At 30.3% G+C, this 17978-nt stretch overlaps 1 protein-coding gene across 1 annotated transcript in view; it reads right to left on the minus strand.

The window, feature by feature from the left end:
* LOC145319977 (uncharacterized) overlaps positions 1-17978 on the minus strand; it is a 91507-nt gene that overhangs the window by 46625 nt on the left and 26904 nt on the right. Inside the window, exons 2-6 of the mRNA XM_080162388.1 lie at positions 17195-17299; positions 16572-16717; positions 15752-16126; positions 13786-13895; positions 7303-7375 (exon numbers count right to left, since the gene is read on the minus strand). Coding sequence (XP_080018514.1) covers positions 7303-7375; positions 13786-13895; positions 15752-16126; positions 16572-16717; positions 17195-17299 — 809 coding nt within the window. The remainder of the gene's footprint in view (positions 1-7302; positions 7376-13785; positions 13896-15751; positions 16127-16571; positions 16718-17194; positions 17300-17978) is intronic.

Below are 17978 nucleotides of genomic sequence, written 5' to 3' on the forward strand. Positions count from 1 at the left end.
AGAGGACAATACCAGTTTAAATAATAAAAAACTTTCCCCCAAACATTTACCAGTTACCAAAGGGATAATTTTACATATGTATTGATGAGAATTAAATCGTAGTATAAACAAAAAGAAAATCAGAACAGAATTATAACATTCAAAGCAAGTACAGGCGGGCGGTTTGTCAGACGTACATGCATACCCTTGTTAAAGAGAAGCTATGCTGCTTACATGTTTTTTTCATAATCTTGGGTGGTTTACAAGCAATATCTAGAAGATTTTTTCCTTGATAATTTAACTATAAATATGTTCTTACATTTCAACTAAAAAGCTTTTAAAAAGCAAATTCATTTTTCATGATGACGTTCATTAAGACTATGTGAAAACATTAAGGTTGACTTCATATTTTTAACACTTAAAGTATATAATATAATCAAATAAAAAGATAAAAATTGAAGGGGGGGGGGGGAGATTTTTTAGTGGGCATTTTATTTTTAGATGGTTGGTTGGTCTATTTCCCCAAATTATAAAATTTAAAACAATCAGCCCAGATGTTTCTGAGATCTAAGTGGTCACACACACACACACACACATTAGTATCAAAGTATTCAAGATTTTTAGCCAGTTTGTTGACCAACTTTATTAACTTTATACACAAGAAAAATAGACATTTTTATTATATCATTATAAACCTGTAAAAATCTTACTAAATTTATTAACATTTGCGGCTGTAAAAAGGGCCAAATTAGGGAAGATTTTTGGTCAATTTGTGCTGCCTATAGGGAAAATAATATTTAGGTATTAGATAATTTTATAAATATTATTAGGACAAGAACGAAAAATTATTCAAGTGATCATCTAAAAAATTGAAATTTGCACATATTAAATATACAGAGCCTAGATAACCAATCCCTTGAATGTACCATAAAACTATAGTTAGATAAATTAAATCGTCCAAAATTCTATTGCTCTTGTCTGCTAGACATTGTTTTATTATTGCGTCTCATTTGCCATCTAGGGTAATAATCCATTGGGCATATATTAAGCATCATTATGAACACATTCTCTTATTCGTGTGGATTATCATCATTTGGGATGTACATTAATGTATTGTCCATCGTCTCGTCTCTTCAAATCCCTATTATAATGTAGTAAGGTTTTCTCTGTCAATTAAGATTTCGCCAAAAATTAAAATCACTGATAAAAGAGACTTTATTGCATCATATAAAAGCATCGCAAATGACATTCTAAATTACATTGAATTTCATTAAAGAGAAATAATGAAAAGTCATAGTGATATTCATGAAAAAGATAGACAAAAAAATACAAAATATTTTTAAAGAAAGTATATTCTCCCTTAACGAATAGCGTATAAATAAACGGTGGGACTTATACTTTGTATAGTAGTTGCACTACTAAAAATACCAAGAATAATTACATAATTAAATGAACAATTATTACTTTTATATCCTAAAAACATTTGAGAGAGAAAAGCAAAACTAAATAACCTTATCCCTTTGGGTTAACCCGCTTTCTCATATAATACTTCAATTATGAATATTTAAAAAGAGATAGATAGTTACAAAATGAAAGTGGATAGAAAAGATAGATAGATAATATTTTAAATACAACCCCTAATTTTCCAAACTACACATTTTTGGTGTTATAAACTAGAATGATTAAGATCTAAAAGGATACATAGATAGATATATGCTTAGAAAAACAAGGATGACAACATCCATGAAAGCGAAGCACTGAAACGGTAGGACAAACGGACATTAACACTTGTATAGTATCTGAACTGAAAAATCGGAACATAAAATGTATAAATGTCGAATCAAAATTGTAGGTAAATTTGTTGAAAAACTGCTTAAAAACAGGATAATGTTTATGGACATACTTACATTTTTGTACTTGATTATAGAGTTGCTTCGCTTATAATATTGTTCTTTGTTGTCCCAGGAATCAATATACCAAAAATCAGATCAAACGGATAATTAAAACACTTGAAAATTTGTTGTTAAAAAAGTAGAAAAATCAACATGTTTAAAATGGACGTACGGACATTCTGGTAATGATTATAGAGTTGCTACGCTTTCTAAATCGTACCCAACTACTACCGGAATCATCATACAAAGTTTGAAATCGATAGGACAATTCTAACATGCCTAAATTAACAAATACAAGCTATCTATCTCGGACGGACGGACGTACGGACGGACCGACCCTAATTATAGAAAGCTTCGCTTTTAAAAAGTAGATATCTTTTATAACCATAATATAATCTTAAATAATATGATGCTCATTAGAAATTAAAGATAAGAATAAACACTAAATAAATCTTAAAGCAATGTCCACTCCCTCCTTGAACCATTATTCGAAGTAGGTTTATATTTGTACTTTTTAAGGTTTGGGTAAAAGGTTGATTTATCGTCCATTGTTATATACCTGTATCCCAACAACATAGAGTTATGTAGGGAAAAGTCAATGAATGATAAATCAATTTTCCCTTGCTTTAAAATATGTATAATTACATAAAAAGCATACTAAATATGAATTTGATAGCAATTTGGGAATGGTTAATTTAACGTCAACTGCACAAGCTCGATCAGTATGCCGAATCCTTGTTATTTGGCTAAAAATATTTTTTCCATATTATGCGACCACTTTATAATTTATGCTTCTATGTAGTTTTCACTATGTGCACATCAAAACGTGGTATTAGTTTAAGTGTCCAAAAAAGTGGATAACTGGTACCATCCCGATTGACGTCATAATAGAAGGGAATATGACGTCAAACGGAATAGTTCGCCCAAACGTTGAAATATTTCTACATTTTTAATATAGACACTATAAGCTGCTTTAAAATGACATAATTTTGGGGTTTTATCATTTCACCAAAAGACTATCTTTAACTGCGATGAGACGGTAAGACCAGGTAAAAACATTTAAAACTTATTCTTAACTTATTGCTTTTAAAAAATCCCCATAAAGAATTATTAATATTTTTTGCTACTAATGTGAACTTTTTTATACGGTTTCTTAAAAACACATAATGTGTTATACATTTTTGACCCCTTAATCTACATCGGTAAATCATGGTCTAACATTTTAAATTAAATGTTTTAAGATTTTCTAAAAATTAATCAATGGATATAATAAGATTTAATTTTAAGTAAAATTTAAAATAAGGAACATTTTAAAAAGACATGATCTGTCTGCATAACTGTAACAAAGGATCTTGCAAACCACTGAAACAATATATTTCTCCCTTACAGTGAAGCTTCGTTTATATCCAGGGAAAGTTAATAAAAATTTTGGTAATGAGTACATTCTAAGAAAAATCACACCTAGATAATACCCCCCCCCCCCATCAAAAAAAAGGAGAAAAGCATTGAAGTGAAGGGTTGATAGTTGAACAAATTAAATTCCAAAGTATAAGGGAAAATTTTAAATCCCCTGTTAATCTATCCCTATCTTACCAGTGCCTAAGTTGGGTTAATTGGTGGTAATAAACTTATAAATAAGTCTGGGCACATCACGTTCAGGGGGGAGGGGTATATTGCAACAAATTTAAAACAGTAATTACATTTTATGGTTCATATTTGTATAATAAAGAAGCTAAATGTTTATAGGTATGATCCTTAAAATCCCTTTACCCAGTATAATAATGAGTCAATTATTTAGGGACATTGGACATTATTGTAAATTTTACTGGACCAAAAAGTTATTTAAACCATTCTGCTATTAGTTTGCTTTACTCATGATAAATTTGTTTATCTGAATTGTGTGGAAACGTATAGTCCCTTGTCTTGTACCTTAAGATCTCTAGGTCTAAAGGAATTCGATGTTTGACATTGTCCAGGTTGACAGACAAAAAGCCACCTTTATTTGTAAAAATATTTAAAACCAGGGAAACCCACACTCATAAATAAGTGTATAAGATGTCATAAACAAAAGTACAAACACGATTCCTTACAGACAAACCAACCAACACACACCCTTACACACACACACACACACACATAAATCCCCAAAAAGAAACGCAGATTAGATAAGTAGATAATGAGCAACGAAAATAACAAGAGTATTTATTTTAGCTTCAGCGTAATAACGGAAAATAAAACAAGGATAATCATGTTCATAAGTAGAGATGTAATTAAATACAGGGATCTTAAGCTACAATATAATAGGCAATTAATTTTCATCTGCTTTGATGATAGACATAAATACCCCTTTTGTAGATTAGATTTGTTTATTTATAAAGGTTTGAACCAACTTATTACGATTTAATAAGAGTACTCAAAGTTTTTTAAGCAAACGAATAAGAGAACATGTATATAAAACTTTGTGTACCAGCATAGTCGAATAACCCCTTATATATGTGATTTTTGTTAAAAACACTCAATATAATGTTAAATTTCTACATATTGAAACCCTTCAACAAGCAAGGAAGTTACATGACAGCAACAGTATTAAATAAACTATTTGATAGGTGACCTACGGACATATAGAAATCAAGAGTAGCTAGACTGCAAATTTTACATCATAAATTTTAATTTACCCATAAAATAACATAAAAGACAACATAACCATACAATTTACATTTATGTTTATAGCGCAGCAATGTTATAACTAGGGCCTAGCCTTTTTTCTGGGTAGATAGAGGACATTGTTGGGTATTTTTTATAGCTTGATTTGTGATAAAGCCTCATAGTCCAAATTTTTCCATTAATAATTTTGATTCACAGAAGGGGTATTTTTATTTATCTTAATTTTGGATGTACATCAAATTATCGTTCAATGTCTTTCCCCTTAAGTTCTTTGTCCAATTCTATCATTTAAATAATAAGTTCAATAACTCAAGAGTATCAAAGGTTCAAGAAACGATAAGACGATTCTATCAAGTTTAATTTAGGCATGTTAGAATTGTCCTATCAATTTTAAACTAAGCATGACTATTTAGCTCCGCTTTTATGGATTTTGCCATCCACTACATGTTTTCTCATAAAATTAATTTTCTGAATTAGATCAAAATTAGCAACATTGCCTAATTAAAAATCATTTGAGGGCAAATAATTATTTAAATGCCCATAAATGTAAAAATTTTAATCATCAAATAGGGGTAAATATCAGGAAGGGAGAGGGCATTGGGCTAGAAATTATTCAGGTCTCCAAAGTTTTACAAACACATTATCTCATTCGTATTTGTCGACTTAATACTTTATTTAAATCTTGATATGGTTGAATAAACCAGCCTTTTCCTAACTTTTCCGCCGATAATTTTGATCATAATAAAGATCCCTTTTGTATATCATAATTGGTGTATAATTTAATTTCAATTGTTATATCCATTTAGATTCCTGATAAATTTAAAATCAAAATTATCATATCAGAGAACCACTCTAAGAAAGCTCTTTATAATGCCTACAAAAATGACGCCATACAATACAATGGTAGGCCAGTATACATATCAATTGACTTATGGTAGGCGAGTATTACGTCATTTTTATGGTCACTATAAAAAGCTTCCACTCTAAGCTCTTTAGTTAGAAAGAATAAGCGTCAAATTTTTTAGGGAAGCTACACTATAACAGTCAATACTATTTATATTCGTTCAACATAACGAGAAACGTACAGGCTTAATTGTGGAGAAGTTTCCGCTGCCAAAAATCATAAAATATGGATCAAGCTTAAAATAATTCCGTTTAAGAGGTATTAATAATCAAGAAAATGGTAAACATTTTAGTATTCAATGATCTACTCTTAATGCCTATTATAATCAAAATATCAAGCAACACCCTTAAATTGAAAGTGAGCAGCTATAACCCCCAACCTCATCTACAATGTCTAGTATTAAAAAATTAAAGGTATAATTGTTGGTTGCTCTTGAAAAATTTACGAATAGATGATTTGTAAATTTAGATACTTTTTGGTTATAAGTAGATGTTTAGGTCAGGGGCAGTGGCGTGCACATCAATTCACCAGTGGGGTATAAAATCTCAAGGGGAGGGGAGGGGGATAAGGAAAGTAGTTATTCCCAATATCTTGTTTTACGACCCCCAACCGAATACTTTTGTTAAAAAAATATTTTGACCTAAAAAAACTTTAAAAAGCTAAAAGGCCTAAAATCTGGCCATCGCCAATACTTTTCTTAAAATTATTATGGGTTTTAGACAGTCGTTTCCAAGATCAAACTGGAATAGGTGGAAATGTATTTTTGAGATATTGCAAGAACTTTTTTTATGTGGAAGTATGAGCTTATAGTTTCTTATTACTTAACTAGGCCCATATACAAACAATTTGGGGACAAGTTTTATATTTACTAAAGTAGTTTTATGTTCATTAAAATCTCGTAAACCTTGAACATTAACAATCATTTTTCATATATTTATTTTCATGCCTCTCTAACGACCTACGGAGTGATATAGCATAGAGACAAAATATAATACATCCAAGTGCCTTCATTTCTCTTTCAAAACAAAGCATAATTTCACATACATAGCATCTACTGAAAATGGCGAGACCTTTTTTGGCTAATATTTACGTCGGTATCATTACAACTTTTCAAATAGTAGAATTTATTTATTCTTTTATGTCCATTTTTAGCATACCTGTCCCATGTCCAAGATTTATAACACGGCTCACACCGTAAATGGCGATTTTAATCAAAATCATGAAACATATTTAGTACATGCTGTAAACTAGCCATTATTCTTCCTTGTGTAGTAGGAGCGCATCTACTCTGCTATTTATGCTGTATGCTTATATGTAGTTTGTATGTATGTATGTATGTCGGCCAGTATGGCCATATTTATCTAAATAAATACATACTTTCGGTGACTAGTATCCATAGAGGGAAGGGACAATTGGCTGTTTTTTACACCAGTCCCCAAAGTCTTATAATAACGCTTTCTTATCGTTGGCTTAACAACTTTGGGGACTTTTAATGAATTTTGATTGGTTTATTAGGTTGAGTTTTCAAACGTTTCAACCACTGATTGTATTATAAAGAAGGGGTAATGTTGTCTTATTCCTTTAGATCCCTTATATTTAGATTTAATTGTTTGTAGCCAATGGATGTTTTCATCCTAGTTATGACATGATTTTAGTAGTTTAAGAGCTAATAAAAGAGAGATTTAAGTTGAAAATCTTTGAATAAAAAACTGTAATGAATTTTTAAAAATTAATTCTTTCTCATATGCTTTGAAATATGTAAAACTAGATTTATAAAACAAATGGAAAGATAATAATACAATATACTTAAAAGCTTTGCTAGATGCCTCTAGGGGCGAATCCACTAGTTATAAATGAACAAACCTGATAGTTAGCTGGTATCTGTTCCAAATAATTGAGCAGTACATATTCTCTTCCATTCAAACAAGAAAAAGATCTAAACAAAAAAAATCAGTTAGAATAACTTTAATATAAAAGTAATCAGATGTCTGCCTGAATGTCTGTATTGAAGGATCTCGTTACCCGCTGAAAGGATATAGTACTTTTTTACAGTTAGGCTACAGTAAAGCCAACCAAAAAATATCCTTTCTAAAAACTAAATTTAAAATAAAGGGTCCATTAACCCACCCTCCCGCTTCTTTCAAGTGCTCCTACAGTCATTTAGGGGCGCAGTCCCTAACGTATGGGAGAGAGAAAGATAGGGGTTCAAATAGATAGTTTTACAGATAAATATTAAATATTATCTTAATAATGATAAATAATTAGATAAAGGAAAATAATTTTCTGCGATATTTTATCAACTTGAATAATTTTTGGACTTTTTGGAAGTTGAAAAAAAGTGACATTTCGCTAATTCCTAAACTTTGAAGGATATATTTTTTTGTATTTTATTTTGAATTTGTTTCCAGATTAATTGTTTCCTATTGGGCATATCAATAAGCCTTTTTGTAATACATACAAAACAACAATTTTTTAGGTTTACTTTAAATAGCCAAAGATGAAATATGAAAAAGATTGGCAGATGATTAAAATAGATTAAACCAGAATAGATTTATACGTAATAGATGAATAAATTGGATAAATAAATAAATATACAGATATGATACAAAAATAAATAATATATAACTTTTGCTAAAACTATTTTTTTTTCGTTTTGAATGCATACTCATTGCATTGGTAATAGACACAGTAGTCAATTTTGATGAATGAATATGATTAGGAAAAGATATAGATAGAAAGATTAATAGAGGATAAAATAAAAAGATTAATAGATAAGAAGTTATAGATAAATATATGAAAATATATAATATATGATTAATAAAACATGTGATAGAAAAGGATAAAAATAAAGACGACAAAAACATATATTATAGATAGAGATACAGACAATGTTAAATTTAAAGAAATAAAGGTACTAAGAAAGAGAGGGAATGTCTGATTGAGCCAATAGGAGAATCGCATCGGAATTTACATTGGATCTCATTGGTTGAAATTATGTACACATTTTCCTACGAAGGCATGTTTTTTTTCATTTCATACATACATAAAAGTCAGCTGTTAACAGTATATTTTCTTAGTAGAAAGCTTTGCGGAATCAGAATTAATTGCCCAAAAATTTCGTTTACAATTTGAAAGCTTGAAACAAAGTTGGATTCTTAAAAAAAAAGTTAGGCTGGCAACTCGCTGGTGAGGCAAAATTATTTTTGTGAAAAATCCTCCAAAATCGAATAAAAAAATTTACAAAAATAAAATAAAATCTTAAGAGGGTTATTAACATATGATTTTGTTTAATTTTTGTAGATTTTTAATGTGCTTTTGGATGATTTTTCACAAAAATAATTTTGCCTCACTATCGAATAGCGAGTCTATCATTTTTTAAGAATCTACATCAGCTTGAGTCGAAAGTAAACAATACTTTTGTCTGCTAGGAATGTTCTCTCTTAGATTTGACGAAAAAAGGGTTCAGAATATTCTTCTACTCTTCTATTTCTATTTTTAAAGAATAGCGTCGGCAAAAGCTATTTCTAGCTTTCCCAAAATGACAAGGACCCTGTCCCGATTTTGTGTTGGGTCTTTAAAAATCAGATGTTAGGTAATGTTTCAAGTTTCATGGAAACTACATACGAAAGCTTTTAACAGCATGATAGAGAAAGTAAAGTTTGCTGCTAAACAACCTTACTATTTTGGGTCTGGAATATACATCTATTAAGATAATAATAAAAATTCAAATATTTTGTACCTTTTTATCTCTTAAATAATAAAGAATGAATAGTTTTTGGTGTACTTTGTAAGACTAGGGTGTAAAATAAAGTGTATGTATTGTAGGTTTTATAAAATTTATGTTTTCACAAAACTAAAAATAAAAACTTTATTGTTTTTCTGGAAATCAATAAATGTATAAGTATAGATATATAACCTAGGCAACAACAACCTAGATTTAGTGGTGGGGACTTTTTACGTCTACTTGCAAATTGCTTCCTTCTCTTTTGTAGCAACTTAGCTGTGTTAATATTTTCGATGCTATTGGCTGATATTGAAAGACAGCTTAGGGTCCACGAGGTGGGGACATACAGTTATTTAACCTCATCCCTCTCTATACTTTTGCTTTGATTGGAAAAATAAGCCTTTTTGAATTGAAACCAAAATATGTGTTTTTATGCAGAGACATTATAACCTATCAAAAAAAGTGCCAAGATGAAATACAAACAGACTTTAGATGATTTTGGCTGTTTTGTATAAATATTTGATATAAAATTCTAGACAACGAACTACGGACTGCCCACATATCATAAAATTTATAGAGCATAGTAATTAGGAAATAGATAGATATAGCTAAATAGGTAGATAAATAGATGAATAAATAGATAAATAGATAGATAAATTGAAAGATATTTAGATAAATAGATAGTTTAGTAAGTAGGTAAATAGATAGATAAATAGATAGATAAATAGATAGTTAAATAGATAGATAAATATATAGATAAATAAATATATAGATAAATAGACAGTTAAATAGATAGATAATTTGACCATACTATTGGTTATAAAGTGTACTTTTTTGTATGAAAAGGCAGTTTTTATTTCATTCATATACAAAATAAAGTCATTTATGAATTATTCGGGTATAGTCCCTTTCGTGGTAACGCCCCTTAAGGGGCGATTCGTCGTATTTTCAAAATGGCTTTTGATAGGTTATTTTAGATTAATTTAGGTTAAATTGGGTTAGGTGATTGCCAAGCAGGAGTTAGAAATAGGAGAAAAGTTACTGTGAAAATACGAAGAAACATCCCTTGCAATGAAAGGGACTATACCCAAATATTTTGCTAGGAGAATTTAATTTCGTCGCCTGTAATATAGGAATATAGCAAAAATCTTCTTTTTTTAGTTAGACAGATTATTGTTCCTGATTAACCATCTAAGGTAATAAATCTTTTAGATAGATAGATAATTAAGTGTATACAAATAGATAGATAGATACACATAATTGAGAACATATTTGATTTGATCCAAAGGGTTTTCCCAGACCCAAATTTTATTTCACTATAATCCTTTTTTTGAAGGTCAATTTTGAAGATAAACCAAGAAGAAAAATGAATAAAACAGGGGACACTGTCCAATTCTTGTGTTGTTATTATACGAACAAAACACTTTTTTTTTGAAATTTCAGTTATGCCCACTTATATCAAATGGTAGATTGATAAAGTAATCCCAAATAAAGATTTTAAATGAAGAAAAAAAATATTAAGAGAAGAGGTAGTTCATGTTTGGGGCGTAACACCTCTTTAACCCCCCCCCCCCCCCCCTCTGTTGTTATGGGAATGCTTCGGCCCAGAAACAAGCACAACTGTATCCCAATTCTGCTCTTTTACATCTTGTGGGTAAAGTGGGATAAATTGTATAATGCTGTAGTCTAAACTTATGCCCAATATTATGTGTTTACAAATTAACTTGAAATATCTTTGTAAATAGCTAAAATATTTTTACATTTAGTGATTTTATTTTTTGATTATTTTACCTCCATTTTTTAATGAGAAAGGGAAAATAATTTTTTTTCTTCCTGGTCTCTCAACAACAAAAAAATCTTAAAACCTGTCCTATATTAAGCCTACCTATAAATTATTAAACCGATAAGACCGACGGTTTCCGAGATTTTATTAACATACACACAATTACATCAGAAAATATAGGATGTGGAAACGTGAGTGCTTAAAATAAATTTAAAATTTGGCCCTGATTATTAAAATCAAATCTTTTTTGTTACTCCTATTATTTAGAGTTCACATTTAGGAGTTTATACAATCAAGCTGAGTTATTGACGTGCACAGGAATTTGCCACGGGGAGGTGTTGGGAAGGCAGTTTACGTTAATTCTAATTCAGGTATAAACTTAATTGACACTGGTACCCAAAGTTTTATATCCCCTTTATCTTATTCGTTGGCTTAAAAACTTTTCTAGTTTTGTAGAATTTTGATTGGTAGGTTCAAAACTAGTAGTATCAAAGCTTTTCAATCAATAACCTAATATACAGAGAGAGTAATCTTGTTTATCATCATCGGGGATGTTTGAAAATTCATCATCCATTGTCTTTAACGGGAGCACCCAAATATTGAAGTATGTGTTATTATCCATGTATTGTATATTATAATTTTGTAAAGGAAGGAGTGCGGGGATACAACTACGGAAAATAAACCAACCCTCCCCCATAAAAACAAATAAATTAACTTAAGTCTTTAAACATATAGTTTCTTCAACCCCTTAAATCAAAATAAGCAACATAGATTTCAACATAAAAACGAACCGTCTAAGGCATTGCCCCTTTACCACTTTGAATATAAAACCTAATTCTAAGAAAAATCAACATAAAAGTTTGATATAGTAAGGATGATTTTAATAATCATAAATTTACAATTCTTCGTATTTTTCACAGTAGGTTTTCTCCTATTTCTAGCCCCTGCAAGGCCAATTACCTAACCCTGTGGGGCAATCACCTAACCCAATATAACCTAACCTAACCTAAAATAACCTATAAAAAGCCATTTTAAAAATACGACAAATCGCCCTTAAGGTTTGATGTCACGAAAGGGACTATTCACAAACAATCCATTACAAAATTTATAATAAAGTTTAGATTTGATTTTTAAAATTATGCCTTGATATTATTCTAGACATTTGAAAATATCTGGATATTGATTTATTTTCTCTTGTCAAGTCCCTGTATCCCTGAGAAAAGGCTTAAGGTTATTTACAATCATAAGCTTGGGAGAGAGAATAATTTTCTGTAAAACGAATAATTGTAATTTTTCGGAAACAGTCTCAAAATTTAAGGTGAATAACAATCATTACCCCCATCCTGTTGAAATAAAAGCTTTTTCTAGATTAAATTAGGTTATTTTAGACAGCTCTGGAAAGATTTTAGCTCCCCTGTAAGTTTTATTTTTGCATCTATCTTTTTATGTTGTTAATAACACACCTACCCATATAAAAAGAAATAGACAGAAGTTCAGCAATAATACTACATTTTTTGTGTGTATTTCTCGCTAACCGCTGGACCGATAAGTTTATCCTTAACTGGGAATCTTATCAGATATCTTGGGCATTTTTTATCTGTATTTGGGGAGGTTAGGTTAATACCTCCTAAATAAATGGCATCTAGAAAAAAAAAGTATTCCCCTCCCTATCCAACATAATGAAAACAAATACCTAGAAAAACAAAAGCTTGTTTAACATTACAGAAAAAAGATCCCTAACTCCTGGGCATATAAGCTGCACACTTAGCTAAATGTTTTCTATAATTTGGTCATTTTTCAACAGTAATCGCAATAGATTAATATTACTAAAAACAAAGGACATGGTATAGATAGATAGAAAGATATAGGGGTGCGGGTTTTATAGGGATAAAGAAAAGTATGGAAAATTATAAATAGAAAGATTTTTTAAAGAGGGAGAGAGAGAATCATTAAAGAAAAAGGTGCTTCACCTCAAAGTGCCTATCGAGCACTGAGAAAACCCCAAAATCCCCGTATGTTTATGGTGTGGTAACAATTTATTTTTGCTCGACTAAGCACTTCAATACAAAAAACGAGAAAAATTAAAACCAGATTGAATTTTTTGAAAGAAACATACTAAAAAGAAAACGTCAAGAAATTTTATCTATAGTATTAATAATAGGCACATATGATAGTATCCTTCGTAATAGAAAGAGCAATTTTTTAAATTTCTAAATTTTGTTAATCTCCTTGCATCCCTGGTTATAATGACAACTTATTAATAAAACAAGAAACAAAGCCCTGACACTTTCCCTTACAAGACATGCTATTTTCACTTTCAACATGTACAAATAGATAGATAGATAGAAAGATAGAAAGATAGATATATAGATAGATAGATAGATAGATAGATAGATAGATAGATAGATAGATAGATAGATTGATAGATAGATAGATAGATAGATAGATAAACATATTATATGACCTGGGGAAAGCTTACCTGTCTAAACTCTTAAGATAGAAATCCTTAGCCTTCAGATTATGTAGTTGCAGTTGTCATGTGGTGTTAAAATGTAGATAGATAGATAATAACATATTAAATGACCTGGGGAAAGCTTACCTGTCTAAACTCTTGAGATAGAAATCCTTTGCCTTCAGATTCTGTAGATGCAGTTGTCATGTGGTGTTAAAATGTAGATAGATAGATAATAACAGATTAAATGACCTGGGTAAAGCTTACCTGTCTAAACTCTTGAGATAGAAATCCTTAGCCTTCAGATTATGTAGATGCAGTTGTCATGTGGTGTTAAAATGTAGATAGATAGATAATAACAGATTAAATGACCTGGGTAAAGCTTACCTGTCTAAACTCTTGAGATAGAAATCCTTCGCCTTCAGATTCTGTAGATGCAGCTGTCTGGAGGTGTGGAATATTGTTTGTCGCTGGTGGATTATAATTTTCAACAGTTTCTGTACAAGTTACACATTTATTAGGGCGCGGCGGTTCAAATAATATTTTTTTTTATTATACGATATCTTTAATTGTTATCAATACATAAATTTATTTATGATATGTTTAATAGTTTATGACGGAAGAAAATATAATTTCTTGAGGCTCATATATTTATCTTATAATGTCCTTAAATTATCTTTAGTGTTCATTTAAAAATATTTTTAAAATGGACAATATATTCAAAAAGTTTAAAACAAAATTTGTCTGAAATTAACATCGATTTTAAAGAATAGTCATAAATGGATAACCCTTTATAAGTAGATCAAAACTATTGGTTGAAAAATTGGCACACTGGTGGTTTGAATCAACCAATCAAGACTTAGTAAAAGTACCCAAAGATTTTAAGCCAATGAATATTCATTTTCCCAATGACCCTCCCTTACTGCGTTTAATTACACATTAAAATACAATTCTGAAAGAGAGTTGTTTGGATCGTAAGGAAATGATAAAGATAACTAACGGTTTATTTTATTTTTAGCAGATTTATATGGACACTTTGTCAAGTATTAATGTTGCAGAAAATGTAAGGAATGACCTTTGTTATTATTTTTCAATCATTAGCCTTTTCCAGAGTGTTGCAGTGCTACAAAAAAAACTAATAAAATTATGTTTGGAAAGTTGAGTTTCAAAATTAGAATTACAAAATAGGCGGTTTTCCTCCAAAATTCCCCCTTATTTTGAAAAATAATTAAAAATTGGGGGGGAGGAGATTTTCATTTATTTTACCTTAGGTTTTACTTAGATTGCATTGGGAATAGGGTTCAGGTACCATGGTATAGACTCTTCCTGACACCTCCCCCTTATTTTAAAATATTAAAGTAAAAAGTCTTGTCTGTGGCTACGGTTTGTAAATTTGAAAGACCTTATGAAGACTTTATTGATTAGCTAAACCCAGGACATTACAATTATGTGTTGAGATCATTATCATAATTGACCATCTGCAGTATTTATGCAATCCTGTTAAAAAATTCTCAAAACGTTCTTTATAGTTAAAAAAAAGTATCAAAAACAATTTTTAGAAAAAGTTACTTAGGTCAATGGCAGGGTTTTAGTCATTTTCAAAATTAAAGAGAGGGAGGGGGGATTCTAAAATCAACAATTCAAGTTTAACTAAAAGTGGCAGGGTCTAATGTTTTTTTTTTAAAGGCATAATATTCAAAAATGATACATCAATAGCAAACTGAATTTAATAATTTCTTATAAAATATTATCTTTGGTATTACTTTCATTTGCTGCCGTGTAAGTTTAGATGGTGTTTTAATGGCTAGAAAAGTTCTATATAGAAAATTTAATGTGCAGTTTTTCACATTAATTGGCTTAATGAAAGATTAAATGACTTGTGCCCTATAGCCTTAATGTGTTGAAAAAAATCTAGCAAAGTGGAGACCTATAATTATATAAAATTAAGTTTTCCTTTTATGTTTTATTTTATATAGACTTGTGACTTAAGAGCTTAAGAATATCATTTTCAATTAATTTTTGAAAAACCTTTGTTTTCATTAAACCAAATACAGATATTGGATCATATGAAATAGTAATTTTTTTTGTTTGTCTGTTAACATCTCATTACTAAATTAATGATTAAGGGAAGCTTAAAATAGGTTCCAGAATAGCATTAGGATATTTCTTTTGTTTTTTAAGCCTATACGTGGTTTTATGCTATATTTTTGCCCACTTCCTCCCCCTTCAAGTAAAAACCACAATATGCTGTTGACGCAGATGCAAGCAATGTAAAAAGCGCAAAACTAACAATTAATTTAAAGATTTTTTCTATTTGATTTGTTAGGCTCTAATAAAAGTGTTGTGCCTGTGCCTGAATATTATCCTGGAAGCTGGCAATATTCGAGTCAGAATCAGAATAATCCGCCTCCATCCGTTCAAGCTCGGCCAATTTTTTCACCAGTTTACTATTGCTCCGCTTCACCCTACGTCTCCGTGTGTTGTTAGAGGACACTGTCGGAGGTATCCGCTGTTGCCCGGCTGGTAACGTTTTGGCTGTTGTAATTATATTAGCAGTCTTTGTATCACCATTACCATTAGTTTGTGCCGACATGGGTATCGTATTTGTCATTGGCGGATTTTTTGTTGACACGGTTGCCGGATTTTTTGAGGCATTGCTGCTGTTACTGCTAGAGTTATTGTTGCTGCCATGGGAGTTCTTGATAAGACGTTTCAGTATAAACTCAACCTTAAAAAAAGATAGGTAGAGCTCAGTTCATCCATCTATCTATTTAGATATTCTATTTTAAAGCTTTTTAACTTATGTTTGATCAATAAGATTATCAAACAATTCTAGCCATCATGTGCTATCAATCTATCTCTTTTCTCTTTATAATTATCTTATATATATGTAAGTATCTATTAAACTTTTTCTAGTATGGCTTCGAAGCCGATTATTATCCGGTGGATTAAGACCGGTTCACAGCCATACTGAAAAATCTGAAGAAAAAAATACAGACAATTAGGCACCCAGGGTCTAAGAAAACTGGTTTTAATCTTATATCATTTTTTTATTTTATTGTCCACTGTGTATAATACGATGCAATAAATAACTATAATCTAACTATATATTTACCTAATTATTTATCTATCTATCCATCCACCTATCTAGTTATCTATCTATCTAAGTATACCTGGGTAACCTCAGCGCCCCAAGCATTGTAAATCTTGAGAACGGATGACTCTTTGTTCAACGGCCGCTCTACTTTTCGCCATTTCTCAACAAGGACAAACTTTTCCAAGTAGCTGGGAGTTATGTTGGCACGGTTGGCTAGCCGACCCTGCAGAAGCATTGTCAACAATTGGATTTGAAAATTATCAAGGGAAGTAATATTTCGAATAATCATAGAGGGAAATTCTGGTGTCTCTTAACTTATTGGATACATAATACATGAACATTTAGTAATTGCCTTAAAATGAGTAGGGAATAAATAATATTTACACACCTTTAATGGACATAAGGACAGGCAAGCATAACTATAGAATTATAATAATACACCAATAAGATTAATTAGTTGACAATCCAGAAAATTGAGTACAGTAGGACATAAAAAAAAATCTACACACTTAGAAATTGCTAAAATTGGATATATTGACGGATAGAAAATCATAATATTAGAGTAATAGTTCCCATTTCTAATTTCTCTAAGTAGAGAATAAATAAAATCTACATATTATTTATTTGCTTTAATTTGACCGTACAGAAGCTCAAATATAAAATATAAAAATACACTAATTAGATTAATTGGTTGACAATCCTGATCATTGAGTAGAGCATAGATGATGTCCGAGCATTTGGTGTCCGCTTGAATACCAGATATCCATTTTCGTTGTTTGTTCACCCAGAAGCCTATCTCCACTCCTGAAATAAAAGGTTTAGGTTAATTTAATTATTAAAAATTAATATACGATTTTGACTATTTCCCTAAAACTGTATGAGGACACAAATAAACTTCCAAACAAGTAATTTGTTTACTTTCTTAGAGTTGGGTTAGGTTAATTAAAGCTTAGGAAAGCCCACCTTGAATTAAATATGAATCTAAATATTATAAAATGCTTCAACTTTTCAACTATAATATCAAATTTTCCTTATTCTCACTTATTAATAGTGTCCTGTTATGTTTTGAAGCTTTACAAAGTGTCCCAAAAAAATCAGCCATGTAACGTTATAAAAATTTGTATGCGTCTAAAGTAACTTTAGTGACCTTCTATTTATCATGAATGTAAGTAATAAGTTTCAGTATATCTTATTATTTTTTCACAAGGATTAACATAGATAGGTTAAGTAAAGTTTGGTTAGGTATGGCGCATAAGTTAGCTCCACTCATTGGTAAGGATACTGTAAGGTTTACAAGGAACAGCTACTTAAGTGCATTTATGGGAGGCAATCCTCTTGAGGAAACTGTCCTCAATATAGGACAACATTATTATCTACAGTATTATCTTAAATTAGAGACAGAAGAACTCTCAAATTTTTGTAGAGAAGCTTCGCTACTTAATATAATGAAATTTAATCATTCTATTGTTGAAAGAATAATCTA

The sequence above is a fragment of the Acartia tonsa genome, chromosome 5 (genome assembly GCF_053477335.1).
Source record: "Acartia tonsa isolate MP-2025a chromosome 5, ASM5347733v1, whole genome shotgun sequence".
Lineage (NCBI taxonomy): Eukaryota > Metazoa > Arthropoda > Copepoda > Calanoida > Acartiidae > Acartia > Acartia tonsa.